This window comes from Sorex araneus, chromosome 3, assembly GCF_027595985.1.
Source record: "Sorex araneus isolate mSorAra2 chromosome 3, mSorAra2.pri, whole genome shotgun sequence".
Classification (NCBI taxonomy): Eukaryota; Metazoa; Chordata; class Mammalia; order Eulipotyphla; family Soricidae; genus Sorex; species Sorex araneus.
The window spans coordinates 74,625,451-74,652,797 of record NC_073304.1 but is presented as its reverse complement, the minus strand read 5'-3'; the positions used below and the strand labels follow the sequence as shown (position 1 = coordinate 74,652,797).

The following is a 27,347-nucleotide window of genomic DNA, read 5'->3' as shown; positions in this document are numbered from 1 at the left end:
AGGAAGACGTTCTTCTGACATCCAGTGGGTCCAGAAATACCTTTGTATTAATAAGGACTGCAGGTGTCCTGGTGTACAAAGAGGTCAGTGGAAACTGTACAGTGGAACCCTTCTTGACTGAGAGTAGCCTATGTCATCATTATCATACACAGAAAAAAAAACACAGTGACTTTTCTCTGCCACTTTCTACTTAGGCATTATGAATGTTCATTGTGTGTTCCTCAGCTGTGTATGCCCACCATTCCCCCTCATGAATAAGCATATTTTTCCTGGAAACTCCTAACTATGTATAAACTGTTATATCATCCTGATTCTATTCAGCATAAAATCGAACTACCATTTCCCTTTTCTGAAGCTTTCTCTACACCCATGCTGGTTATACTCTCCAACTTACAAGTTGTTTTCTAGTCACTAGTGTCCTCTTTTTTATTCAGCTGAATATCCTCTTTATTTTTCCCCGTCTTCCTTCCTTCCTTCCTTCCTTCCTTCCTTCCTTCCTTCCTTCCTTCCTTCCTTCCTTCCTTCCTTCCTTCCCCTCCTTCCTTCCTTCCTTCCTTCCTTCCTTCCCTCCTTCCCTCTTTCCTTCCTTCCTTCGTTCCTTCCCTCCTTCCTTCCCTCCTTCCTTCCCTCCTTCCCTCCTTCCCTCTTTCCTTCCTTCCTTCGTTCCTTCCCTCCTTCCTTCCCTCCTTCCTTCCCTCCTTCCTTCCTTCCCTCCCTCCCTCCTTCCTTCCTTCCTTCCTTCCTTCCTTCCTTCCTTCCTTCCTTCCTTCCTTCCTTCCTTCCTCCCTTCCTCCCTTCCTTCCTTCCTTCCTTCCTTCCTTCCTTCCTTCCTTCCTTCCTTCCTTCCTTCCTTCCTTCTTTCCCTCCTTCCTTTCTTTCTAAATTGTTTTTGGGCTGCTCCTGACAGTGCTTAGGTTTTACTCCTGGCTCCATGCTCAGGGATGAGTCCTGATGGTCCTTGGGGAACCATACGTAGTATCAGGTATTGAAGGGGGGTCAGCCATGTGCAAGGCATAGGCTTTAACCTCTGCACTACCTCTCCATCACCCTGTTTCTGTGATTTTTGAATGACACATTCAGAATAACACCAAAACACAATGGGAGTGTAGAGAGCAAAATGGTCACCTTTTGAGGAAAAACATTATTTTAAAGTTTATCTCTCTCTGATAAGAAATCACATCCTTGGGCTAGAGTGATAGCACAGCGGGTAGGGTGTTTGCCTTGCACACAGCTACCTGAGTTCAATCCCCGACCTCCCATATGGTCCCCCAAGTACTGCCAGGAGTAATTCCCGAGTGCAGAGCCAGGAGGAACCCCTGAGCATTGCCAGGTGTGACCTAAAAAGAAAAATTAAATGGAAAAAAATTACATCCTTTATCAAAGCAATATAATTATCCAAAGCAAAGAATTTGAATAAGAAAATATCTTCATGGGAAAGAAGAGTTTTATCAATTCTCTTGCCTGTACTCTAAGTTTTCTCTTAATGATGGCAAGAATTCTTAGAAACTTTATTTAAAGCAAAACAACATAGAGCAAAACTGGTATTATTTTTTTAATCAATGTTATAATGAAATAATGTTATTTTAAAAACTATTTCAAGAAACTTCAATATTCTCCCTTTTATCTATCTGCACTATTACATCTGACTGTTCGCCTTTTGAACATTGGTCCCAGTGGGATATGATACTATATGATGCTCGATGATAGTGTGATAAAATAGCAAATCTATATTTGGTTTACATTCCTGGTCCCTGGCACAGAGCTCCTAAAATCTCCAGAAATAAGTGCAATACGAGCATCTTTAATTAAGATTATTTGATTTTTGTCTCTATTTCCTAAAATAACTCCAGATCTATAAAGCTAAAATAAGCATCCTTTGTTATTCATAACAGCCCCTTTCAATCACACAAGTTTATATTATAGAAGCAACTTTTAGAAAACCCCTTAAAATGGAACTCCAGAGGCTGGAGGATAGCACAGTGGGTAGGACCTTTGCCTTGCATGCTGCTGACCCGGGTTAAATTCCCAGCATCCCATATGGTCCCCTGAGCACTGCCAGGAGTAATTCCTGAGTGCATGAGCCAGGAGTAACCCCTGTGCATCACCAGGTGTGACCCAAAAAGCTTTAAAAAAAAAGATAGAACTCCAGTTGCCAGGAAACCAACCATGTGATTAGAGGGTTGGGTTATTTTGTTTTTGTTTGTTTGGAGACCACATCTGATGGTGTTCAGAGCTTGCTCCTGGCTTTGCTCTTGGGGATCATTCCTGGTAGACTTGGGCAGTCAGGGGGACCATATGGGATACCAGGGATCAAACTCAGGTCACCTACCATACTATCTATCCAGCCCCTAGGGTTGGAGTTTTTAAGTCACCCCCACCTGCAGTCTCCAGGAGGAAAGGAACTAGGGCTTGAGTTAAGTTACCAGTGGCCAATAATTTCATGAACTGTGCTTATGTAGTGAAGCCTCTATGTTCAGCATCTTCTGAGTTGCTGACCACATGCAGGGACTGGGAAGCTGATATACCAGAAAGGGCCTGGAAGATCTGTGTCCCGTGCCCCATATCCCACTCTGTCCACCTCTTCTACAACAAACCTGGTTATTCCTGAGTTGTATTCATTATAATAAACTGCTAATCAGGTAAGTAAACTATTTTTTGAAGTTCTGTGTGTCTTTCTAGCAAATAATCAAATCTGAAGAGTCGATCATGGAAACCTTTGAATTAGAGTCAAATGTGTGGATGATGACCTGGATTTGAGAATGCGGGGTATGGGTGACAAGGGCAGGAGTGTTCTCTGGGACTGAACTCTCAACTTGTGGAGTCTGTGCTAACTTGGAGCTATTAGAGTTAGAATTGAGTTCAACTCTAGAACACCAAATTGGCATGTACCAAGAACTGGAATATTACTTGGCATGGAAAATCCAAGGCATCGGGTGTCACAAGTGTTGACAAAGTATAGAAATGGGTTTGTAAGATACTTCAGTGGACTGGAACATGTTCTTTGCATGCCGGAGGCAAAGGTTGAATCTCCAGCACTGTTGAGAGTAACCCCTTTACTGTTGGGTACAGTCCAAACACCCCCATAAGCACAATGTAAGTACAAAAAAGAGAATCTTTTCTTTTGCCTTATTTTCTAATAGCACTGTCATAGCACTGTCATCCCGTTGTTCATTGATTTGCTCAAGCAGGCACCAGTAATGTGTCCATTGTGAGACTTGTTGTTACTGTTTTTGGCATATTGAATACGCCATGGGTAGCTTGCCAGGCTCTGCCATGCGGGCGGGATACTCTCAGTAGCTTGCCAGGCTCTCTGAGAGGGATGGAGGTATTGAGCCCGGGTGGGCTGCGTGCAAGATAAATGCCCTACCCACTGTACTATCACTCCAGCCCATTTTCTTATAGAACAAAATAAATGGGCTTTTGTTTTCAAAAAATAATTTAGGGGCTGGAGCAATAGCACAGTGGGGAGGGTGCTTGCCTTACATTCGGCCAACCTGGGTTCGATTCCCAGCATCCCATATGGTCCTCCAAGCACTGCCAGGAGTAATTCCTGAGCGCATGAGCCAGGAGTAACCCCTGTGCATCACTGGGTGTGACCCAAAAAAAGCAAAAAAAATTTAATAATTGCATAGTGCCCGCTCGAGCAAATCGATAAACAACGGGACAATGGTGACAGTAAGAAGTCAATGGTGAATGAAATTGCACAAGTTCTAAAGTGTCAGGTCTCTAATGTAGGCTCAAGTAACGCACCCAGCATCTTCAATGATTCTATATCCCTCATTCTAGCCCCCTTCTAGTCCCTGATGTAATATGACAGTTTCTTTGTCTGATGTCTTTCCCTGGAAGTCTTTGGGAGTTCAATAAAAAGAAATCCTGGGTCTGTTCTTGGAACCCTAGAGAGAGCCTACCATACTGTCCTTTCCAAGGGCAAAGCACTCTACCATCTTCAGTGCTTCAGCAACATTCTCCCACAGTACTTTCTGTGACAAAGACAGTGGTCTTACCAAGGGGTATGACTCAGTGACAGAACTCAGTCTGTGTGAATGAGGCCCTGGTGTCCATTCCCAGTATCATATACAAAAAAAGAAAAAAAACTTTTTAGTCACAGCCGGCAGTGCTGAGGGCTTTTGCAGCACAGTGCCCAGAGGTGCGGCAATGGCAGGGACTAAACCTAACATGCAAAGGGCTCCATGTAAAGTCCTTTGAGCTGTTTTCTGGATCTAAGATCATTAAGTGCTGGGGTTAAGGCACACCAAACTGTACACTTTTGTTATATGGTCTCTTCTGTATGCACACTATACTTTTGCTAACAGATCTAGGGGATGGCTCAAGGGGCTGGAGTACATGCTTTGCATGCAAGAGTCCTCGCATGGAACATACGCTTTGCTTGCAAGATTCAACTTCCAGCACCACCCGGTCCCCAAGAATTGCTAGGAATGATCCCAAAACAAAACAAAAAAATTAATCTTAAAATAACTCTCAGAATTTTTTTCTGTAAACTTTTAATTTCAATCTAATTTAAGAATTACAGAAAACTACAAGAATCATATACAGCAAAATATGTATACAGTTTCTTCCAGATTCACCAACGTTTACCCCATTTGTTTTATTATTCTCTCTGTATATGCCTGCATATGCTTTTCCCTTTTGAGAGATATAAATTTTTTAATTACATTTCAACTTTTTTTAGCATTTTGGGGTCACACCTGGTGATGCTCAGGGGTTCTTCCGGGCTCTGTACTCAGGAATTATTCCTGGTGGTGCTCAGGGGACCATATGAGATGCAGGGGATTGAACCTGGGTCAGACACATGCAAGGCAAAAGCCCTACCTGCTGTACTATCGCTCTGGCCCTTAATACGTGAGGGTGGATTTTTTTGTTATTGTTGCTGTTTTGTTTTTGTTTGGGGTCCACACTCGGCCTGCTTGGAGTTACTCCTGACTCTGCATTCTCACAATCACTCCTGGCAGTGCTCAGGAGACCCTAAGGGATGCCAGGGATCGAGCCTGGGTCTGCCTCATGGAAAGCAGGCAACTTAACCACAATACTATGACTCTGGCCACCACACTCCAACTTTCTACCTGTTCTTTTCCTCTGCTACCAATGTCCAACCACAAAAATGAATGGGGAGAAAACTTCTTTGTATTATCATTTGCAGCAGCCACTATTTACATGTGGCTTTTGAACTTGTGAGCTATAGCTAGTTAGGCTGAGGAAGCTGCAAGTAACCACATGTAGCAGTGGCTATCACATTCAACAACAACTTCAGTGCCAGTTCCCTTCTGGAAGGGTCACACCCTGTTCATAGTTCACTCAAAAGTCAATAATACCTACCTGGAACCTAGGAAAGACCCACCCCTGCCAGGACTACACTATCAGCTTATCAGCTCCACCCACTCCTGGCATAGTAGACGTGATTTATAGGCAAAAAAACAAAGTTAAAAAGAGGATTTGTCAAAATGAGCTTCCATCCATAAAGATTATATTCATGTTTTCATCATACATAAAATCAAACATGTACATGTAATGGAGACATATAAGGAAATGTATTCTTTTATACTTGCACTTTGTTTGAAAAATAAAAGTACTTTACACAATTTCTCCCCACGTTATAAGTCCGTTAGCTCCAACCCAGTCCTAGCTCCAGGGACACCTGAAAGGACCTGTTAACTTTGGGCTAGAAAAACAGCATTTTTCATAATTTCCAGTTTCCCTCTTCCAAGCACTTTATGTCGTAAAGCTGATTGGCACATGGAAATGAAATACAAAGACTTCTCCACTGTGCACTCAGAGAGGAGGAACGGGTGGAGAGAGCAAATACCTGTTCCAGCCAGTTATCCTTATCTAGCAACTTTTACAGGTCCTCGCCAAAAAAAAAATGCGGCGGATTTTGTTATTCCATTTTAAAGTGACAGAGCTCAGAATTTAGCTCCCAAAGTCCTTGATGATTCACGTTGTTTTATGGGCAAATGTTTATGCATCTGCCTCCTCACTAAACTTTCCCGACACTTAGCCAATAGGGACTGAGCGATATCCTGTGTCACACCCTGTGCTGAGTGCTGGGAGCAAAGCATAAAGCATAGAAGAAAACAGACAAGGCCTGGCATGAAAAGTTCTGGCGAAGGAAACTGTTGACAAATAACTTTAAAATGCCAAATAGTTATGAGTTTAAAAAAAAAAAGGGTCTAGATGATAGCTCAAAGGAGCACGTGGCTTTTCACACAAGATTTGATCTCCAATCCCACATGGTCTCCCCCTGCCCTCCAAGCACTGCTGAGAGCAAACCCAGAGCCAAGAGTTGCCCCTGAGCACTGTTGGGTGTGCCCTACACACACACACACACATAGTACAAAAGAGATGAATTTTTTTTAGTATCCGGTGCTATAGTAGGATGACTGGGACCCTCTATTTTGTGGTCTGGGAAGCTTCAGAAGTTTGAGCTGAGCTCTGACTAAGGTTGCCAGCCCTGCAACAGGACAAAGAAGAGAGGGTGAGAGCAGACAGAGAGGTTAGGTTTTTAATTACATTCCAACTTTCTACCTGCTCCTCTCTTTTTCCATGCTGCCAATGTCCAACTACAAAAATAAATGGGGAAAAAAATTCTTTGCGAGAGCAGCTATTTTGCTCCTTTTGGTAATAGTATAACCAGAGCACAACACTTGCTTTGAATAGGTATCCAATAATAATGTTGCAAATGTTATTTGTTATGTAACAACTATTACACATACTACGTAATCACAATACAGTTACTTATCATAGCATTGAATAATTATGAAGCAGGCAGGTAGGTAGGGGTTCCCCTATCCCTTCCCCTCCACCCCTGTCCCCTTCACATTTTCTAAATTAAAATTTTTTCATTCTTTATTGTCTTTTAATAAAATTATTTTCTGTGAGAATAGACACTAAGCCTTGGAAAACTGGGTGGAAGTGAGGACTTGATTGTCCACACCATGTGGAAGCTTCTATGGGCTTCTATTGAGTCTTAACTGCTGGGCACGCCATGCCCCACCAGTCTAGTTGTGAGAGAAGCACACTCTCTCTGATGCTTGGTATCCCCCTCTGTGGCGCTTTAAGCATAAATAAATATACTACTGATGCTAAATAACTTGTGCTAAAGTGTGCGGTGGGTAAGTAGCAATGCCAAGACTGACTTCTATCCAAACTGCTGGCCCAGAAGCCAAGTTTTTAGTGAACCAGTGAATCTCAGCACCTGAATTGCATTATCTCAGGTGCTCCCCCCAAATTCAGTTTTTAGCATTAAGCTATACCAACAACTAAAATCTCAAAGAGTAAGAACTGGAACACCACCCCCCACCCATCCCCCACAAGTGCTGTTTTGTTGTTTTTTTTTTTAATGAGTGGGCTCACATCTGAGCAGGGACTAGATTAGTACAGTGGTCATTCCCCTAACAGTGCTTGGGGGACCAGGTGGTATTGGGGATCAAACCTGGGGCCCCACATGATTCCTGAATACATTGGAGTTTAGGATGGCCTCAGTGAAAGATGTGAGAATGAGGTAGGTTGTCAGTGAGGCCTGGAACTTCTCCTGCCTCACAAGTATAACACTGCAAGTTCCATCTCCATTGCTTCTGAAATAGGTGATTTGGGTGGTTCCCCCAAATGATGTAGGTAAGAAAAGTGGGCAACAGGGTAATAGTAGCAGAGAGAGAGAGAAAGATGCTCAAGGCTTACTTCTGACTCTGTGCTCAGGGATCACTCCTGGGTGCTCAGGGTACCATATAGGTTCCTGGGGATTCAACCCAGGCCTGTCACATGCAAGGCAAGCACCCTACCTGCTGTACTATTCTCTGACTCTCCACCTTCCTGCTTGACCTGCCTCAACATCCCTGGGAAGTGCCAGTTAGAACTGGCAATGTCTGCCACAAGCCCCCACACAGTGCAGATACAAGCCTCATAAGGCAGCCATCAAGCCACACTCAAGGTCCGCTTGATCTGCATAGTGAGAGAACTAGACCCATGGGGAGTGAGGGATTGCTCTTTGCAGGAAAGGGAAATTAGCCCTTACCTCTACCCAACTCCCCAGGTTCATTGATTACCCTCACAGGAAAGAAGGAAATCAGTAGTGAAGTAAAACACGAGGAAGGAGAGTTTCATGTTCATGAGGGAACACAGGCTTTTCCAGAGAGGGGAGAGCCAGGAATGGCTTTAGGGATGTATGTATTTTCTGTAGATTTGTCTTGGTGTGGGATTCTCTGACTATGGAAAGTTCATTCGTCTGTTGTCACAGGACAAGAGTCTTAGGCTCTTAGTGATTTGTTTCTCTTGAAGTTGCAACCTTTTCTGGGTAGTGCCTCATTTTTTTGCGTCTCCAAAGAATGCAGTATCTGCACCTCAAAGGGGTTCTAGCCTTTCTGCTTCTGAGCTGCTTTAAGACTATAGGGCAGACCATGTGGCCTCACTCCAAGGGGGGCAAGCTACAAGGCAACTTCCTTAAGTCACATCTTCCCCAAAAACCCATTGCCAGGGGTTCCTCATAACTACCCCATAGCACTAAGCATCCACTGAGCAATTCTGGTCCCTGTGGCCCTTTTCGCCAGCACCACACATGATTCCTGGTCACACCACATGCAGAGGACCCAGTACCACAACTAAAGGTTGAGCAAGCACCCCATCTAGATCATATGGGTCACATGGATGAGTACAGCACTGACCCCAGCCACCAGATTGTGTATGAGCCCACCACTGAAGAGTGTTGCTCCCAGAAAGTGTATAGGCAAGCATGAGCATGTGACCCTCACCAGCACCAACACTGGGCTTTTGAGCACCACAACTTGATGAGTGCACTCCCTGAAGAACACAGTCTGCAAGCACCACCACTTCCAGGCTTGTTGGCTAACCACCATCATCGTGACAACAACCTGGTGAAGGAGGAGGGGATAGGAGGAGGACATGGCAGAAGAAGGAGAAAGAGTGTCCACCAAGAAGAATAAGAGGAGGCTAATATAAAACTATAGGGTGCTAAGTTTGCAAATCAGAGAACACAAACTCAGATAGCTGCCAAATCGCTTAGGCATTTAAATTTTCATGGTATCACTGTCATCCCGTTGTTCATCGAGTTGCTTGAGTGGGCACCAGTAACGTCTCCGTTCATCCTAGCCCTGAGATTTTAGCAGCCTCTCTTTGCTCGTTCTTCCCAATGGTGCCACATTGGAGGCTCTTTCAGGGTCAGGGGAATGAGACCTAGCATTGTTACTGTTTTTAGCATATTGAATATGGCATGGGGAGCTTGCCAGGCTCTGCTGCATGGGCAGGATACTCTCGGTAGCTTGCCGGGTTCTCCAAGAGGGAGAACTAGATAATAAGAGGTTGTGCAGCTGCATTCCCACATGCTTCCGGGAGCTTTGTTTTATAGTCTCTGGATCTTGGCCATTGATGGGATTACAGGGCGCCGAGGGCAGTTTGTGGGTGTGGCTGCCTAGCTACTGAAAAAAATGGGAGATCTGGGTGGAGGAGGCCCAGTCCCAATCCAAGCAAGCTTGGAGATCTCAGCCCTGGGGTCCCACACACCTGGGGGATTTAATTTCCATTTAACTTTTATGTTATATAAATATAATTTGCATTACAAATATAAAATTATGCAATATTGTTATGTAAATATAAAATTTATGTTATATATATGCACATTTCTTGGGAAAGGCCTTGTTTAGATAGAAGTAGGCTTTCTCCACTCAGCAAATAGGGCCTTGGGGGATTTTTTTTTGGTTGTTTTTTTTTTTAACTTCTAAAATTTTTTTAGGTTATTGAGGCCATACCTGGCAATGCTCAGCAGTTATTCCTGACTCTGCACTCAGGAATTATCCATGGTAGTGCTCAGGGGATCATAATGGGATACCAGGGATCAAACCCAGGTTAGCAAGCACCCTATCTGCTGTACTAGCTCTCCAGTTTCTATAGTTTTTAAAAGTTACAAATTCAGTAGAGATAGTACATCCTTGCAGGCTGACTCAGGTTCAATACCCAGCACCCCATCTGGTCCCCCGAGTAATCCCTGTGGCCAGGATTAAGACCTTAGCACTACTGTGTGTGGCCTACCCCCGCCAAAAAAAATTCAGTAAGATGGAAGTTTAACACATGATCAAATTGTTTGGTCTGCCTTGAACACCCATTTCTACAAATGAAAGGAAATATTATTCAGCCATAATAAGGAAATCCTGCCATTTATAACTATGGATGAACCTTAAGGAAATTGTTAAGTGAATAAGTCAGAGAAAGTTAAATACCACATGATCTCATTTACATATGTAATAATGAATGAACAGTAATAAGAGGAAAACCAAAATCATAGACACAGAAATTGATGGTTGACAGAGATGTGTGTAAATTTATGTTTTGTGGAGGGGGGGAGTCAAAAAAAACATAAACTTTAATTTATAAAACAAGTCATTGGGGTGCATACACTTGATCCAAGCCCCATCTCCAGCACCACAGGGTCCCCTGGGCAAGGCGGAATGTTGCTCTGAAGTCCTTGACCCCATCCCCTCACCCTGACCCCCATGTCCTCGCTATCCCAAGGGCACCTGGGGCCCAAGCAGCTCTGCCTCCTTGCCTTGGACCACCAGACTCGCTGGCCAAGAATCACTGGTGGAACCTCTAGACTTCCTTGCACCCGATGGGAACACCCCCCAAAAAAGTGGGACTTGAATACACTGCATGCTGACACTAGTGAATAGTGTTCTGCTGCAAATGTGAGAATTGCTAAGGAATAAATCTTAAAAGTTCTTATTACAAGAAAAAGAGCTTTGCAACTAACTCGACTTTGGTGATGTTAACAAGACTTGATCTTTTCACAATGTAGCACATGTTTAATAGTTGAAAATAATACAATGTTACATATCCAGTATCTATTTTTTAAGTGAATGTTACTTATAGTACTTTGCCAGCGACCCCTCATCTTGCAAATTCCTTGCCTAAAAATCTCTTTAAATGCCCATTCTAGGGCCAGAGATAGTGCAGGGTTAAAACAATTTCCTTATATGCAGTCAACCCCAGTTCAGTCCCCAGGAGCACTGCCAGGAGTGACTCTGAGCATTGCTGGGTGTGGCCCAAAGGCCACACACATACCCCTGAAAAATTAACACCCGTGCTATTAAACTTTTATTCCTTGAGATGATAAATAGATATGCTGTCTTAGAAAAAAGAAATCTCAGTCTCCTGAATGTTGCAGGGCAGCTAAAAAAAAACAAGAGCCATCTTGACACACCCACCACTACCTGATCTAATTTTAACCTATCCAAGGTGGCAGGGCTGGGAACCTCTCACCCTGTTTATCAGTTTAGGTAAACTAACTATAAAGCACAGTGCAGGACCTCTGAGATAAACCAGCCCCCTCACCCGGCCCCGGCCGCCTCTCACACCCCATTGGAGCCCCAGACTCTCCTGCCTTCTTGAGCGAAGGGGAAGTACAGATTATCCTAACTGAGGGAGCCTGGGGCTTGAACCCTATCTTCCCAGGCGACTAGGTTGAAAAATCTCCGCAGCAAAGGAATGCATCTTGGCAAGAATCACTTAGTTTTAGGGTTGCCAGAGAAAATACAAAATGCCCAGTCCTGTCCCGGATATTGGATGGGACCTACGTATTATAAAAAGGTATTTGTTGTTTATCTCAACTCCAGCTTTAATGAGGCATCCAGGTTTCTCAGTTGTGAAATCTGGCCAACCGGGAGCGGTATCAGCCCCCAGGCCCTGTGTGGGAGCCAGCGGCCTGTGAGCACTCCCGGGATTGGAAGGACACCTGGGGGTTTGGGGAGGGGGGGGAAGGAGGTGAGGGAACTCGGACAGGGAAGCCGCCCCCCGAGAGTGTGTGCAAGGATAGTCCAGTCTCTGCAGAGGCGGGAGAGGGTAGGAAGACCGTTAGTTTTCTACACGGCTGGGACCCCACGTGCGTGTGCAGGACCACCGGCCCGCCGCCGCAGGTCCCCGCCGCCGCAGGTCCCGGGCGCTGCGCGCCCCGCCCCGCCACGCTGGCCACGCCCCACTTTGTTATCCGACACTTTCCCGGGTCAGCTGGTGCTGGCGTCAGGAGGAGGGATGGGCCGGCTCGCCGCGACCCGGCAGGGCTTGTTTACTATGGCTGATGATCTGGAGCAGCAGTGAGTTTGATCCTTCCCCTTCGCTCTTCCTCTCGCTCTCTCTTTCCGGGCCGTGCACCGCGGCTCAGAGCCCTCTGCCCTTCCCTTGCCCCTGGGGGGCTCGGCTGCAGCGGGCGGGCTGGGGGCTGCGGGAGCCGGGGGCGCCTTTGCCCGGAGGAAGCGGCGGCCGAGCCTGGACCTGGAGGTGGTGGTGGTGGTGGAGGAGGATCGGGGGGGGAAGGTGGGCGCAAGTCCTGGGGACTCGCCTGCTGCTCTGCGCTTCTGCTCTGTGTTCGCGATCCGCCCCCGGCCCCCCCCAGCACCCGTTCCAGTGCCCCCGGACCCCGGCTCAACCTCGATGGGTTTGCCTTAGGGCCCCCGGGCACGCTTGAGCAATGCGGCTGCGGAGGCAGCTGCCAGCTCTGCCTGTCCGGATCTGTCCCGGGACCGGCGTCGGGGGGTGTGTGGGAAGAACCGGGCGCCGCAGGCAGAAGAGGGGAGAGTGGGAAAGAGAAAGAGAGAGGGGGAGCGAGGGGGGTGGGAAGCGCCGGGCGCCGCGCGGACGCCGCTGCGCTTGCTGGACGCACCTGCAGGTTTCACGGACCCGGGCGAGAAACTTTGGCGGCGCGAGTTGCGGTCGAGTTATGTCATCAGCATCCGAACAGCAGGCCCCTGAAGGCTGTGGTTTCAGAACGAGAACTTTGGGGACTTTGCGAGCGCTGGTCTCGCTTGGCATCGGCGCGGATGCCACCTGTAGGTGGTGTGATTGGCAGGCTTAGATAGCGTTCAGGAAAAGTTGCTTCGACGAGAATGACTCAGCTCCCAGCCCAGCTTCGGCTTCACCAAAACAGGGCCTTTCCTGGAGCCCCCACCCCCCACCCCACCCCTCTTTGCAGAGGTGCGCGAAAGGGAGGCTTGCCATAGGAATGAACCTCAGGGCCCTAGGAGCTTCCTGCAGTGCTGGGAGGAACTGTCCAGGAAAGTGTTGCTTTCTAAACTGAATTTTCCAAGGGGAAATTTACAGTGGCCCTCAGGACGTAGAGCCACACAGCCTCAGAGCCGGGAAGGGGTGGGGTGGGGGTGGGGGGGGGCGAAGATGCGAGCAGTGACGCTTGTAGCAAGTCAGAAGTCCAGGCAAGATCATGGGAATCCATAGGGCAGGCTCCTCACTCAGCACCGAATCCTTCCTGCCGCTCCCACACACCCTCACCCCAGGATAAAAGCGCCCCAAAGAGAAGAAATCTCCTGACACAACTATGTTTCTGGCAATGTGGCTTTGTCTACTTACTCCTTGCCTCTGTTTCCCACGCCGGCCTTTACCTCCCCATCAGTATTGAATAGAGAGTGCCTGCCGCTGTTTCCTGCACTTAGTCTGTAACGTTTTTTTGGTGAAGAGAAGAAGGATAAAGCTCCCTCTGAGGGATCTCTGCTCCGCATCACTGGGGCTGCCCCACAGAACTGCATTTCTCCTGAGCGCTGCTGAGGGAAGATATAAGGAGATGTGGGGTCCAGCTACCCTAGTCTGATTTGTCAGTTTCTATGACAGAGAGAGAACCCTTCTGTTCAGACTGGCAAACTTTTTCATCTTGATGTTCATACTTCAAGACTCCAGGGAATTTCAGTCCAGTAATAAAAGGGTATAGAGACTCCTTAAGACTGGATTGATTTGGGACTGGAGCGATAGCACAGCGGGTAGCGTGTTTGCCTTGCACGCGGCCGACCCAGGTTTGATTCCCAGTATTTCATATGGTCCCCCGAGCACCACCAGGAGTTATTCCTGAGTGCATGAGCACTCAGTAACCCCTGTGCATCACAGTGTGTGACTCAAAAAGCAAAAGAAAAAAAAAAGAAAGGAAGAAAGAAAGAAAGAAAGAAAGAAAGAAAGAAAGAAAGAAAGAAAGAAAGAAAGAAAGAAAGAAAAAGAAAGAAAGAGACTGGATTGATTAAAGGGCCACAGAGATAGCTCTGTGAGCTGAGTCCATGCATTGCACACAGGAAGCCCAGATTCAGTCCCCAGCACCAGCCACTTCATGGTCCTCCCCAAACACAGAGCTGGGAGTAGCCCCTGAGCCACAGTGGGTGTGGCTCAAAAAGAAAAAGAAAAGAAAGTTGGAGACCGGAGTGACCAAAACTGACAATTCTCAGTGATGTACTGCTCTCAGCTGCTTTCAAAGCTCACGCCATCATCTGGAGATGCTGCTCTCGAAGCACTGGGAATGCAGGCAGTTGGAATTCAGCTGAGATAAAGGACATTTGTTAGGAGTTTATCTTATGCAAGGTATTCTTCTATGAGTTCTTGGCTGCATTGACTCAAAAGCTCTATTACTATTCTATGACATAGATACAGTTATTATCCCCCTATTAACCCTGTCCCAGAAAAACTCAATAGTGTTCCGAAAGTCACATTGCTGGTAAGTGGCAGTGCCAGGATTAGAACTCTAGCCTCTGGCTTTAGGTCTTGTCTCCCTTCAGAAAAAGGAGAGAATGTCAAGATGTTGTTAAATTCTGTGATTTTTTTTTTGGGGGGGGGGGATATGATGTTGAAAAGCAGAGGTTGGATCATCTAAGGAAGAGATGCAGAGATGCCGGGATTTGAGAACTGGTTCCTAGAAGCAACTGATCTCATTAGCCATCTATTATTTGCTCCTCTATAAACTAAAGAGGCAAGAGGAGATGATTTCTACAAATTTTCGTCAAAAATTCTGTCCTGCAAATGATGAGCCAAGAAGCCTCCAACCAAGCTGAGACAAAGAAAGGAGAAATATTTTCTTTTTTGGTTTGAGAGCCACATTTGGCAGTGCTCAGAGCATCTGGAGGTGCTGGGGTACAGACCTCCGACTCCTGCCTGCAAAGCATGCCCTGCCGCCTTTGTGCTATCTCCCTGACCCTAAAAAGAACTGTCTTAGGAATGGAAAAGAAATAATAAAACCTCATTCATTGATTATCTTTTTGTCTCAGGCACTTTACCCACTTCCTTATGTATTGAGAAGTTCAAAGGCAGGTAAATTAAGATCCAAAGACATTCAACCTGTAAAGGATAAAAACAGAGACTCGGGTTCAGGTCTGATTATAGTTCCTAAGTTGGAGCTTTCAATCTACCCTGCCATGACCTTCAGAGTCTTAGAGGTTCCCTGAGTTTGAAGGAGGATGTGGGCTGCTTATCTTATGCCATGGGAGATGAGCTCTCTATTCATTTTATAATCTGGGGAATGAGACCAGAGGCAGCCTATGGTCTACCAGTGAGTTACTGCAAGACTTGAACCCAGCCCTCCCACCTCCCATCCTGTGTCCTTGTTCCAGGCTAAACTGATTGAATTCCTGAAACCCCACAGGGACGGACAGGAGTGCCCTCTGTTTCCAGGGACTGAGAAAGGCCTTACACTCCACCCCCTTGAGGGGATATATCTGCACTTCTCCACAGAAACAACCCGTCCTGGAAATGGCAACAGTGGCTAAAAGTTGACTTTTCTCCCCCATGGAATCTTGAACATGATGATAACTAGTAGCTGAAGAGAATTGTAAAAGCTCAGATGATATAATAAATGTGAAAGGGCTCTGTGTGTTGTGAAATGTGGTACCCGTGGTGCTCTGAGTTTCTGCTGGAAACAAAGGCATGTTGTTGCTGAGCTCACAGGAGAAGAGCGAGTGGCAGGTGGAGAAGAATTGAGCAGCAAGGGTCCTGCTCATAGGGAACGTCCTATGTCCTTGATTGGTCTTGAATAGTCCCCCTGGCTGAGGGTGTCCCTGTTTCTTTTCTGTGTTGCCAATGAGGGTCTCCTGTCTCTTTGTCCCAGGCCTCAAGGCTGGCTGAGTAGCTGGCTGCCAGCTTGGCGCCCCACATCCATGTCTCAGCTGAAGAACGTGGAATCCAAAATTCTTCAATGTAAGTAGAGGGAACAGCTGCCTTGCCTCCCTCAGGAAAGGCAGAACTTTCTCGAGCCTGGTACAAAGAGCCCCAGTTCCTGATCAGCATGTTTGAGACGTGAGGAAGGGATGCCAGTGGTTTGAAGGAAAGAGATTTACACAAAGGATTCCGGGTTCTGTACTTCCGGTTCCTTGGCATCTCTCTCCCAACCCATCGTCTGAGTTCCTGCCAATGTCTCACAACTTCACCATAAACCCCAGCAGGTCCACACAACACACACACACACACACACACACACACACACACACACACACACACACACGCACACATGCTGTCCTTTCTTCTCTTTGTTTCTCTCTTCCTTAAATCCCTAGCTCTTCTTCCAAACACACTTCTTCATTTTTCCACCTTCCTACCCAAGGACCAGCAAGCAGTCCTACCTATATTCTCTGATATCATTGTCCCTTATATTTTTCTACCCCAATAACATTGTATGTTCGATGATATTCTACCCACTTAGCCTGTTACCCCAGTAGTTTGCATGACCCCCTGGATCAGCTTTCATGAGCAGTTAGTTACGTGAGGGCCAGGTATTCGTGGAGCAGCAGTGTCATGGGTCAGGACAGGGCCCTTGCGCCCTGTATCCCTGCATTTCCCACCACTCTTCTCTGTTTTGTGGCTCCTGCACAGCCTAGGTTTACTTGATGGGCCTGGGGTCCTGGCTGTTTCCCCCAGGCCGTCTTGTCACATGACTGCTTTGTGCAGGCAGCAGAGGCAACCCACGTGGCCTTCCTGTTTTGAAGGCATTCCTGCAGGCCCACTGGGGTCTAAGAATGAGTTTGTCATCTTATTTTTTTTTTTTTTTTTTTGCTTTTTGGGTCACACCTGGCCATGCACAGGGGTTACTCCTGGTTCTGCACTCAGGAATTACCCCTGGCCGTGCTCAGGGGACCATATGGGATGCTGGGATTTGAACCCGGGTCGGCCGCGTGCAAGGCAAACGCCCTACCCGCTGTGCTATCTCTCCAGCCCCGAGTTTGTCATCTTGATAGAGAAAGGGCAGGGGGCTCTGGCGATCCCATTATAACCTCAAGTTCATCCCTCAGTATGAACCTTAATCCGTGCATATCCACCTATCTACCTGTTTTAACTCTAGTCCAAGCTACCCTCCCAGATACCTGCACTGGGAACACTTTTGTCCGTCAGTCAGGCCTCAAGCACGCACAGGTACAGGTACCATGAGTGCATGAGCTTGGGCATCAGCGGGGCTCCTGCACCTGGGCCCAAAGGGAGCCCCACAAATGGCCTCCAGGAAGAAGGTGACTCCTTTCATAAGCTGCAGACCAGACCACTGGCAAACTGCACTTGGTAGCGAACTCTTTAGCAGTATAGTCAGCAAGGGGTGGGAGGTGGGGGGTGGTGTGTGGAAAGAAAATGTCCTGTCGGACTTGGGGGTGGAGGGCGCTGAGCGATCGAGGTAAAATGACATGGCCAGTACCCAACTGACTTAGTGATCTGCCTGGCATTCCCTTCTCCCAGGCCTCCAGAACAAGTTCCTGGCTCGGTATGTGTCCCTCCCAAACCAAAACAAGATCTGGACGGTGACCGTGAGCCCCGAGCTCAGAGAGCGCACCCCACTGGTGATGGTGCATGGTTTTGGGGGCGGCGTGGGCCTCTGGATCCTCAACATGGACTCCCTGAGTGCCCGACGCACCCTGCACACCTTTGATCTGCTCGGTTTCGGGCGAAGCTCAAGGCCAACGTTCCCGAGGGACCCGGAGGGCGCAGAGGATGAGTTTGTGACCTCAATAGAGACATGGCGGGAGACTATGGGGATCCCCAGTATGATCCTCCTGGGCCACAGTTTGGGAGGATTCCTGGCCACCTCTTACTCCATCAAGTACCCCGACAGGTAAGAAGGAAACGCCCTCTTAATCGTGACCAGGATCCTGATAGTGTTCGCTTGTGGTCATTCTCTTCTGGATGATTTGAGGACTGGTCTGCAAGCGACTGCACTTGACCTTCTCCTTTGTGTGCTCCTTTAGAGTTAAGCACCTCATCCTGGTGGACCCGTGGGGCTTTCCCCTCCGACCGACAGACCCGAGTGAGATCCGTGCACCCCCAACCTGGGTCAAGGCTGTGGCCTCTGTCCTAGGGCGTTCCAACCCACTGGCTGTTCTTCGAGTAGCGGGGCCCTGGGGTGAGTAGTCTGCAGATCAGGAAAGTCTTTGAACCAAAGCTGATCCATTCTAGAAACCCCTCTCGCATCTGGACGCCTGTCTTCACCACCTGTTCGTAAAAAGCAGGAATGGACTTGGCATAGTTATTTAAAGCTATTGATCTGGCCCAGACTGCCTCTCCTGTTGCCAGAGGTGCCCTGTCCCCTTTGGCTACATGGAAAAAGCTCTCCTTTGCAAGAGACAGATGGAGCAGAACTACTATTCTGAGCCTTGGCAAGACTCCCAGAGAGAGACAGACAGACAGACAGACACAGAGACACACAGAGAGAGAGAGAGAGAGAGAGAAAGAGAGAGGGAGGTATGAACTGACTCTTCCCTGCTGAGTTTAGCTTAGGCTGCATATGTGTTTGTAGCAAACCGTTGGTGATTCAGCAGTCGCCACCACTAGGCCCCCGTCTCTGTGGCCTTCCCAGTTCCTATAGCAGAAGATTTCGCAATCAGAGCCTCTGGCAGATGCAGACAAATGCTTTAAACCATGCTTTGCCCCAGGGAGGCTTCACATCCACACCAGGTAATAACTGACAGCAAGAGGCTAGAGAGACAGAACAGCAGGTAAGGCGCTCACCTTGCTCATGACTGGCCCTGGTTCAAGACCCTGCCAGCAGTGACTCCTGAGCAAAGAACTGAGAGTAAGCCCAGCACCACTAGATGTGGCCCCAAAACAAACAAAACAAAAAAATAAAAAGCTGTCAGCAAATTCCATAAGTGAAGAGAGGGAAGGAGATCAGGGGAGCCATCCAGATGCTCAGTGACCACATAGTGCCAAAGATTCAGCCTAGGGCTCTTATATGCCTAGCTTCTGCTCCAGTCCTTTGAGCCACCTCCCAGCTTCTGCTCTTCTTCTATTTGCCTGCTTGTGGCCCCCTTATTTGGCAATGATGGCTGATGTCTATATAGTGACATTCCCTAGCCAGTGCTTCATTGCTCATGGCTAAGGGAGAGTCATCTATTGGTGCCTTGAGAGAAGTAGCCTGTCTCTGGAGAAAAGAAGAACATGAGCATGTGAGCAGAAGATAAGGGCTGGGGAGAAGGGAAGGAGAGTCAGTGACTTGGGGCCTAGCAGAGAAGAAAAGGCCAAGGCCGGCTCCATGGACCGAGTGGCCCTGCTATCACTAGCCTCTCCCTTTCTGTACTTGAGCTGCCCAAGGTCCTTCGTGGACAGAAGAGCCAAGACGGGGAGGGGGGGGCAGTGGGGGGCCTGGCAGGGCTTCCTGGCCACCGCTCTTTTCGCTCATGCCTCTTGCTGCTTCTCAGCACAGAGAGGACCACGAGAGAGATCAGAAGTGGACCCTGAGGCTTCCTGGGCACAGCGGTTCCGCATGCCCTGCTGCTTGTCTGTGAGCCGTACAGCAAGGGGGAGGAAGCAGCTGCTCTCAGCACAGCCCCACCCGTGCGTGAGGCCAGTGTTCAGCTTACCTCTGCCCTTGGATTCCCTTACAGCCCCGAACATGAGAGGGCTCTTGGGAGGTTGTCTGGTTTCATCCACAGCCTTCAGGTTAAAAGTCCAAAAAGGTCTCAGGGAGAAAGAGCTGTAGAAGAAAATGATCTCCATGGTGGACTTTCGTGGGGCTTGTGATCCTTGGAGGAACATCAAGGTTAGGAACATCGGGGAGGAGAAAGTAACCTGGCTTCTGTGATGAGACTGTCTACGCTCCTCAGTCCTCACAGTGCTTGACTGAATCACTTATAGTCTCCTGCGGCTTCCGGGTCGCCTTATGCACTCCCGGTGCTGTGGGATGTTACATGGATTACCACACGCCCGAGCAGGAGGGATTATGCTTGGCTAAAACTGTTCATTATTATTTACTTGGGGTCATTGAGATAGTACAGCATGTAAAGTTGTTTCCTTGCACACAGCAGACCTGGGTTCGATTTCTGGCACGCCATGTGGTCCTCCAAGCCCACCAGGAGTGAACCCTAAGCACAACTGGGTGTGGGCCAAAAAAAACAGAATTGCTCAGACGTACCCAGGTCAGGTAGGCGTCTCCCACCAGCCCTCCCCACTTCCGACCCACAACTGGCCACTCCCTGTTTTTCTGTCCCTCCCAGGGCCTGGTCTGGTACAGCGATTCCGGCCAGACTTCAAGCGCAAGTTTGCAGATTTCTTTGAAGATGATACCATATCGGAATACATCTACCACTGCAATGCCCAGAACCCCAGGTGAGGCCTCTCCGAGAACCTCAGCTGAGGGAAGACAGAGGAGGGTGGGAGGTAAAACCTCAATTGCTAGAAGCTCCCAAGAGGCCTCAGGTTTTTCTGGGCTGCATTTCTCCTTCCAGAAAGTTCTCATTCAATTAGGAGAACAAAGGCATTAGCAGGCTTGATCATTTCCAGAGAGATTCCCCAAGGGTAGGCATAAAGGGATAGAGAGAATAATAGATTAATTAAACGTGAGGTGCTCTCTGGAGAATGACCCTTCTTCTTCCCTTGAGAAAGGCATTTAGCCCAACAGGCAGAAGTCTGGGGGGAAAAAACAAAACAGCTTGCAAGACCTTTCTTTTTAAGTGAGAAGGTAATGCAAATGTATTTTTTTTCTATAAAAAGAAAGAAAGACAGAAAGGGAAGGAAGGAAGGAAGGAAGGAAGGAAGGAAGGAAGGAAGGAAGGAAGGAAGGAAGGAAGGAAGGAAGGAAGGAGAGAAAGAGAGAGAGAGAGAGAGAGAGAGAGAGAGAGAGAGAGAGAAGTATTAGAAAGAAGTTTTTATTCGTGACCCCTCATGCCAGGCCCCCCTGAGCCTGCTGATCTGCATCTTGGCAGCTGACGTTAGGCAGTAGGGAGTAATCTCCCCTTGGCCAGTGCCCTGTGAGTGGCTGATACCAGGCCTGAGTTGGTGGCACCACCCCCTGGGTTGTCAGGAGACATGAAATCAAGGCCACTTAGTGGGTGGGACAGCCCCCTCCCTTGCCAGCCCATCCAGCTTTGTCCTGAGCTAGGGACTGTGTCACGGCAGTGTGGTCTGAGCCTTGGCTCCTACCCCGACAGCTTTGGGACAGCGTGGGAACTATCCATCCAACATTTCACATGAGCTCAGCTAATTGAAAAGCCCCTATTAAGCAACAGTATAGAAACTCAGCTCAACAATCAAACCAGTACCCCCAGCTTCCCGCTCTCAACCCCTTCTCTCTGCCGCACCGGGCCCAGTGCCAGTCTCAGACCCATTGAGGCCCCACAGGCCCAGCCCGAGCCCCTTGCCGCAAAGGGTTTCCCAGTCCCAGGCCTGATTCTGTATAATAAATAGCCTCCCAGCCTAAGCCACAGAATCTATCATTTGCAGCACATGTGTTTCCTAGAGAATGCAGAGGTAGCTTCAGTGACAACCACCCCCTCCTACAAGACATCACTAAGTCTGGGGAGGTGCTTAGTGTGTTTTTCAATTGTTGTGGGGGCCACTCATCAGAGATCCAAGCCACTGCCAGGGATTGAACCCCAGCCCTCACACCAGCAAGACATGTGCTCTGCCGGAGCCACCTCTCCAGCCCCTTAGCGTTTAGGTTTGGGGGCCACATCCAGCAGTTCTCGGAGGACCGTGGGGTCCTAGGGATGGATCCCAGGGTGCCCGCATGCCCAGCCTACACTCTACCCCTGAGCTATCCCTCCAGCGTCTCTGCACTTTTTTCCTTAACCGAGATAATTTATGTTTTTATCATCATATATGTTTTAGGATACAGCCTTTAAGTCAACATCTGTATATACTATATTATGTTCATCTCCTGAATTGTAGTTTTCATCCATCAGCATGTAGTTGACCCCTTCTGCTGAATTCACTCACCTTCTGCTGTCTTCCCTCTTCCCTCAAGGCACTCAATGTTTTAAATGTTCTAAATGTTTCTAAGTGATAACCCTGACAAAGCTCATGGAGAATCCTTCACCTTCCCTTGGAAAACATGACGTTTGATCAGAGGTAGCCTGCTTTACTGAAACTTAATGGTTTTGTACTAACTTCCCTTTTTCTCACAGTCATCTGTGAGAATGTGGGTATGAATCTCTCCAATTTGTTGTAAAGGAAATTCAGAGCAAGTTTAATGTTCAGGTTACATGACCTGCTAAGAAAACATAGCCAGGGAAGAGTTCCTGTCTGTCTGACTCCAGAGTCATGATTTTTCCACTGCCTGGTAACATCTTTTTTTTTTTTTTCCTTTTTGGGTCACACCTGGCGATGCACCAGGGTCACTCATGGCTCTGCACTCAGGAATTACTCCTGGCGGTGCTCAGGGGACCATATGGGTTGCTGGGAATCGAACTCGGGTCGGCTACGTGCAAGACAAATGCCCTACCCACTGTGCTCCAGCCCCTGCTCGGCAACCTCTGAAGACAACTCGTTGTTTCTGGCTGCCTGAGCAGAGCCAGGCTCCCCTTCTCAGACTGGGAATACGATACTGAACAGGCCACACCTGCCCTGCCGGGCCGCAGTTTTCCCCCGACCTCTGCTGCCTCCTGCAGAAGCTCTGGACCAGTCTAGAAAGTTGACAGCTTCTGTCCTTATGACCCCAAATGATGTGGCTTCTAGGGCTCTACCTAAGTAGATGGCCCGGGAGAGGCACTGTGGCTTCTCCTGCAGAGCACTCTAGTACAGAAGACTGATGTCCCCTCCCAGAGTCTACTCCGGAAGTCCCTTTGTGAAACAGGGACCCCCCCCACCTGTGGTTATTAAGGTGCTGAGGGTGAGGGAGTGTCTGGGCTCCACCAGAGCTATGCCTACTGGTACTGGGGCTTGGGGGTAGAATCCCCACATGTTAGACATGTGCTCTGCCACTTAAGCTAGCTCCCCCCCTCCGCCCCAATCTCAAGAAGCCTTCTTTCTTGTGCTAAACAACTTGCTTTTCAGAATTCACCTCCGATGAATTCCCTCAGCTTCACCCTCCAACCCCAGGAGACTTGAGTTTGTGCTTTCCACCAACTCCACCGTCTTATAATTCTTGGGAAACTTGGAAGTATTCATCATGTTTAGTTATTATGTGAACTCGGGGAAGGGAGGCCCCACCTCTGACTTGTTTGTATGTCCCCCTGCTCAGCCCAGGACATGTGAGTATCTGTTGAATAAAATGATGTCCGTTGCCTTCTTGGGCCATTTTTCATGTGTGTCCACCTGACTGATTCTATAGCTGGCAACCTCTGGAGATTCAGTCTCGTCTTTTCATCTTAGCACTAGTTAATGAGCACAGAGCTGGAGTGTATTCAAGGGACACAAAGAGGAGAAAGGGACTGCCCCCAACCTCTCACATGCACTGAGAAGTTGAAATTTTTGCTGTGGGGTTCATTCTGTACATTGCCTTGCCTCATTTTGCCTTGCCAGTGGAGAGACTGCGTTCAAGGCCATGATGGAATCCTTCGGCTGGGCCCGGCGCCCCATGTTGGAGCGAATTCACTTGATTCGAAAAGATGTGCCCATCACCATGATCTATGGGGCCAACACCTGGATTGATACCAGCACGGGGAAGAAGGTGAAGCTGCAGCGGCCGGATTCCTATGTCCGAGACATGGTACGTGCCCACCCAGAAACCGGACAAGGCAGAAATGCTGTGTCTGAACACACACACACAGACTCACTCTCAGCCTTGTGGGATTATGTACAGTACGGGGATCAGAGAGTGGGGGTGGGGGGAATAAATGAATAGATAGAAGGGAATAGGATGCAGAGATTCAGGGGAAAGGAATGGATAAACTGAGGGGCAAGAGGAATGGATAGACAGAGGGGAGAGGAATGGATAGGCTGAGTGGGAAGTAACGGATATATTGAAGGAGGAGGAATGGATAAACTGAGGCAGGGTAGAGGAGTGGGTAGACTGAAGAAGAGGGATGGAGACAATGAGAGGGAATGGACAGATAGACTGAGTGTGGAGGGATGGATAGACTGAAGGGGGAGGAATGGATAGACTGAGTGTGCAAGGATGAATAGACTCAGGGTGGGGGTGGATAGATGGGGGCAGAGTAGTGGATTTGAAAGTGTCGGCTCTCCATCCTGTCCTAAAACAGATTCAGCAGCCAGGAAACATCAAATTTCCACTCCTACCACCCTGTAATTCCCACCCAAGACCAGAGAGAGCCAAGAAGAGCAGAGCGAATAGGGGAGATTCCCACACCTGCCCACACTCCTGCTTCCCTTTATCCACAGCCCCCTCCGCCCTCGTTGCTAAGGAGCCTTTTTGATGTGAAGACTGGGTATCCCTTGGGTCCCCCAGTTTACTGAGCCTGTGGGTGAAATAAGCAGGGAGTGGTGGGGCCGGTGTAGAAGGAAAGGGAGGAGCTGGCCCGCAGAGGAGTAGAATGGGGAGCTGGGCTTCATTGGCTCCCACAGCCAAGTACCCACTCCCAGGGCAAAAGGCGGATGGCTCTTCTGGTGAGTGCTCCACGTGGCGGGGAAGAGGGTTTTTCTTTTTTTTCAAAGACTTGTACACAGTAATTGATTACATTCAATATTTCAACACCAATCCCACCACCATTACACCTTCCCACCACCATTATTTTAAGTTTTTCTACCACCACCCAAGCCTGCCCAAAAGGCAGATGCTAAGTAATTTATTTTGTATTGCTTGTTATGAATAATTGACTAAAAATGATCAAAAAAGTTTCCTTAAAGGAAAGTGTGTGAAAATTGTTGTATCTCATCTTGGAGTCACTTAAGCCCTGTATTAGAGATCATTAACATGTTGTTAGAGTTTGAATCTTGTGTGAATATATATCTATCTGTAAGTAGATAGTTATGTACATATATTTTTTTAATCAAGATTGGTTGTCTTCAGCCTTATACCCCATCAAATGTGGTGTGCTACTCTTGGTATATCAGTGGCATAATTGCATGATCATGAAAGCAGCTGCACGCTCCTAGAATACTGAATTTATCTCATAGGGTGCTAAACTTGGAGTTAAAAAAATTTTTTAAATGGATGGTGATTTTGGGGTCCAGAGGTATCTCTGTACCGTACTGCTCTCTTCCAAGATTCATTTGTGCTTCTGGATCGTGGCCATTAATGTGCTTACATGGCTCCCATAGGTAGTTTGTGGGCGTGACTGGCAGGAAAGCGGAAGCACAAGGAGATGGGTGGAGGGGGGGGCCCATTCCCGACTCCAGAAAGGCAGGCAAGAGGGCGAGAGCAGGGAGAAATGGTGCCCATGCCTGGGGTCCCTCTCTGCAGGAGATCGAGGGCGCGTCACATCACGTCTACGCAGACCAGCCACACATCTTCAATGCCGTGGTGGAGGAGATCTGCAACTCTGTGGACTGAGCGTCTGTCTGCGAAGGAAGAGGAAGCCAGAGAGTCGCTCCCACCTCCCTGTCTGCTTACTCACCTTCTGTCCTTTCCTCTCCAACTAACACGTGCCAGCCCCGCAGAGGCCGAGGGCAGGACCCCAGTGAAAAAGAGCGCCCCCCCCCCCATGAGGCCACATGCACGGCCAGCAGCAGCCTTGAGAGGCCTTGAGCTCCCCAGCCCGGGGAAGAGCGCGAAGGGTTGCGTCGTGCCACCCCTTTGTCCCCATGCCAAGTGTTGCCCGGACGATGGCTGTGAAGGGATTGCACTGAGCCACGTTCCCTCCCTGTGCCAAAGGGAGGGCGGCCTCTTCCCCCAGGGCGCAGGAGCGGCCTTTCCCAGCTCTGGCTCCCCCCATCCCATACCAGCTCCACCCGGGGCCCTGGCTGGCACCCTCTTCACAACCAACCAAGAGCAGGCCTGGGACTGTTGTGACCGGCAACTTCTTCTCCAACCTGGGCTGGCAGCTCCAAAGCCCTCACGAACCTCTGAGGGACATGGCTGGCCCATGTGACACAGATCTGGTCCCGGAGAGCTGAGGCGAAAACCAGGCCTGCTGGCACCCCGCGCTTGTGCAGACCCCATTGCCGCAGAAAGGATCCTAATCACCCCTGCCCCCCACATTCCAGTCCCACTGGGCAGGGGTGCTGCAGGTCCTGCTCTGCCTCTCAATCCTGGCTGCCTCAGCTGGGGACACTCAAGTGCTTCCTTCCCTGCCCCTCGTACGTCCCAATGGGTGGCCTCTGGGCCTCCCTCTGTGCCTTGGGCCCTGAAGCCCCACCTGCAGTGTAGAACAAAGGTGGCCCCTGGTGGAGAGCGAAGGGAAAGGCCTTCAGCCTGTCTAGACGTCCCCATGCCCACTAGTATGGCAGGATTCCGTTCTGCCGTAAAACCAGCAGTTCCCTGTCCTTCTCTCCCATGGGATGGGTGTCTGGGCCCTACCACGCTCTCTCTCCTCCTGGTCTCCAGCTCATCCCACCCCGGCCACCCTGTCTGTCTCTCGCAGGCTGGTTCCAGTTGTCGCTCCGAGGTTCTGGGTAATGGGCTGGGCCTGGCCTCAGAACTCGGGGAGTGCCTGCCTTCCCCTTCACTTTTGTAAAGCCAACCCTTCCACCAGAATAGTATTAACTCCTGGTGCTTTGTTCTACTGGTCCAGCTGCCTTGGGCTCCTTTTCTATATTAATAAAGAAATGAGTAAATGCTGCTGGCGGTGTTGGCAATCCAGTGTTGCTCCAAGGAGCTCTGGGGGTGCTGCTGAAGTTCCCACGACCTGGGGATGCCTGACTCAGAGAAAGAGTTCGCCTAGAGAGGTCCCCCCGCAACAGGTCACGACCTCTGGAGTTTAGTGCCACATTGTCCTTCTCCATTCAATCCAGAATCCAGGTCTGCACAGGCCACCGCTGCCAGCCCCTCCAATGGAGGATGAGGTGTGCCGACGGGCCAAGTTCCAATGCAGAAGGAGAAGCAGGTAGGATAGGGGCTTCATACTGCCGAGTCAATCAATAACCCTAGCTTTAAAGTGCATTTCAAGTCAGTGTCTGGGCTCCAGGATACTCCATGGGGGCCACAGGTGGAAAATCACAGAAATGGGGAGTCAGGGCACAGGCTAGGGGCCCAACTGTGGGATAGGAGGCTCACAGCAAAGAAACAAGGTCAGAAGGAAAAGGTTGAGAAATGCTGCTCTAAGCGAGTGAACATGGACAGTGCCCTAGAGCCCATTAGCCCATTCGAAGCCCCATCCTCTGGGGCTCAGTCCGGCAACTCCTTATCAGGGAAGCCTGTCCCTCCACTCCCAGTCTAGACTTGGGTCCCTCTTCTGTGTGTCACTGTGAGAGCCTCTGTTATAAAACTCAAAAACTTGGGCCTCGGGGCTGGAGCAATAGCACAGTGGGTAGGGCGTTTGCCT

At 48.8% G+C, this 27,347-nt stretch overlaps 1 protein-coding gene across 1 annotated transcript; it reads left to right on the top strand.

The window, feature by feature from the left end:
* The first annotated feature begins 12,033 nt into the window (after positions 1–12,033).
* ABHD4 (abhydrolase domain containing 4, N-acyl phospholipase B) lies at positions 12,034–26,645 on the top strand. The gene is made up of 7 exons (XM_004609486.2): positions 12,034–12,110; positions 15,884–15,972; positions 17,494–17,866; positions 18,000–18,154; positions 20,244–20,355; positions 23,488–23,674; positions 25,328–26,645. The coding sequence occupies exons 1-7, from the start codon at positions 12,049–12,051 to the stop codon at positions 25,415–25,417; spliced, it is 1,068 nt and encodes a 355-aa protein (XP_004609543.1). The 5' UTR covers positions 12,034–12,048; the 3' UTR covers positions 25,418–26,645.
* Positions 26,646–27,347: the final 702 nt, after the last annotated feature.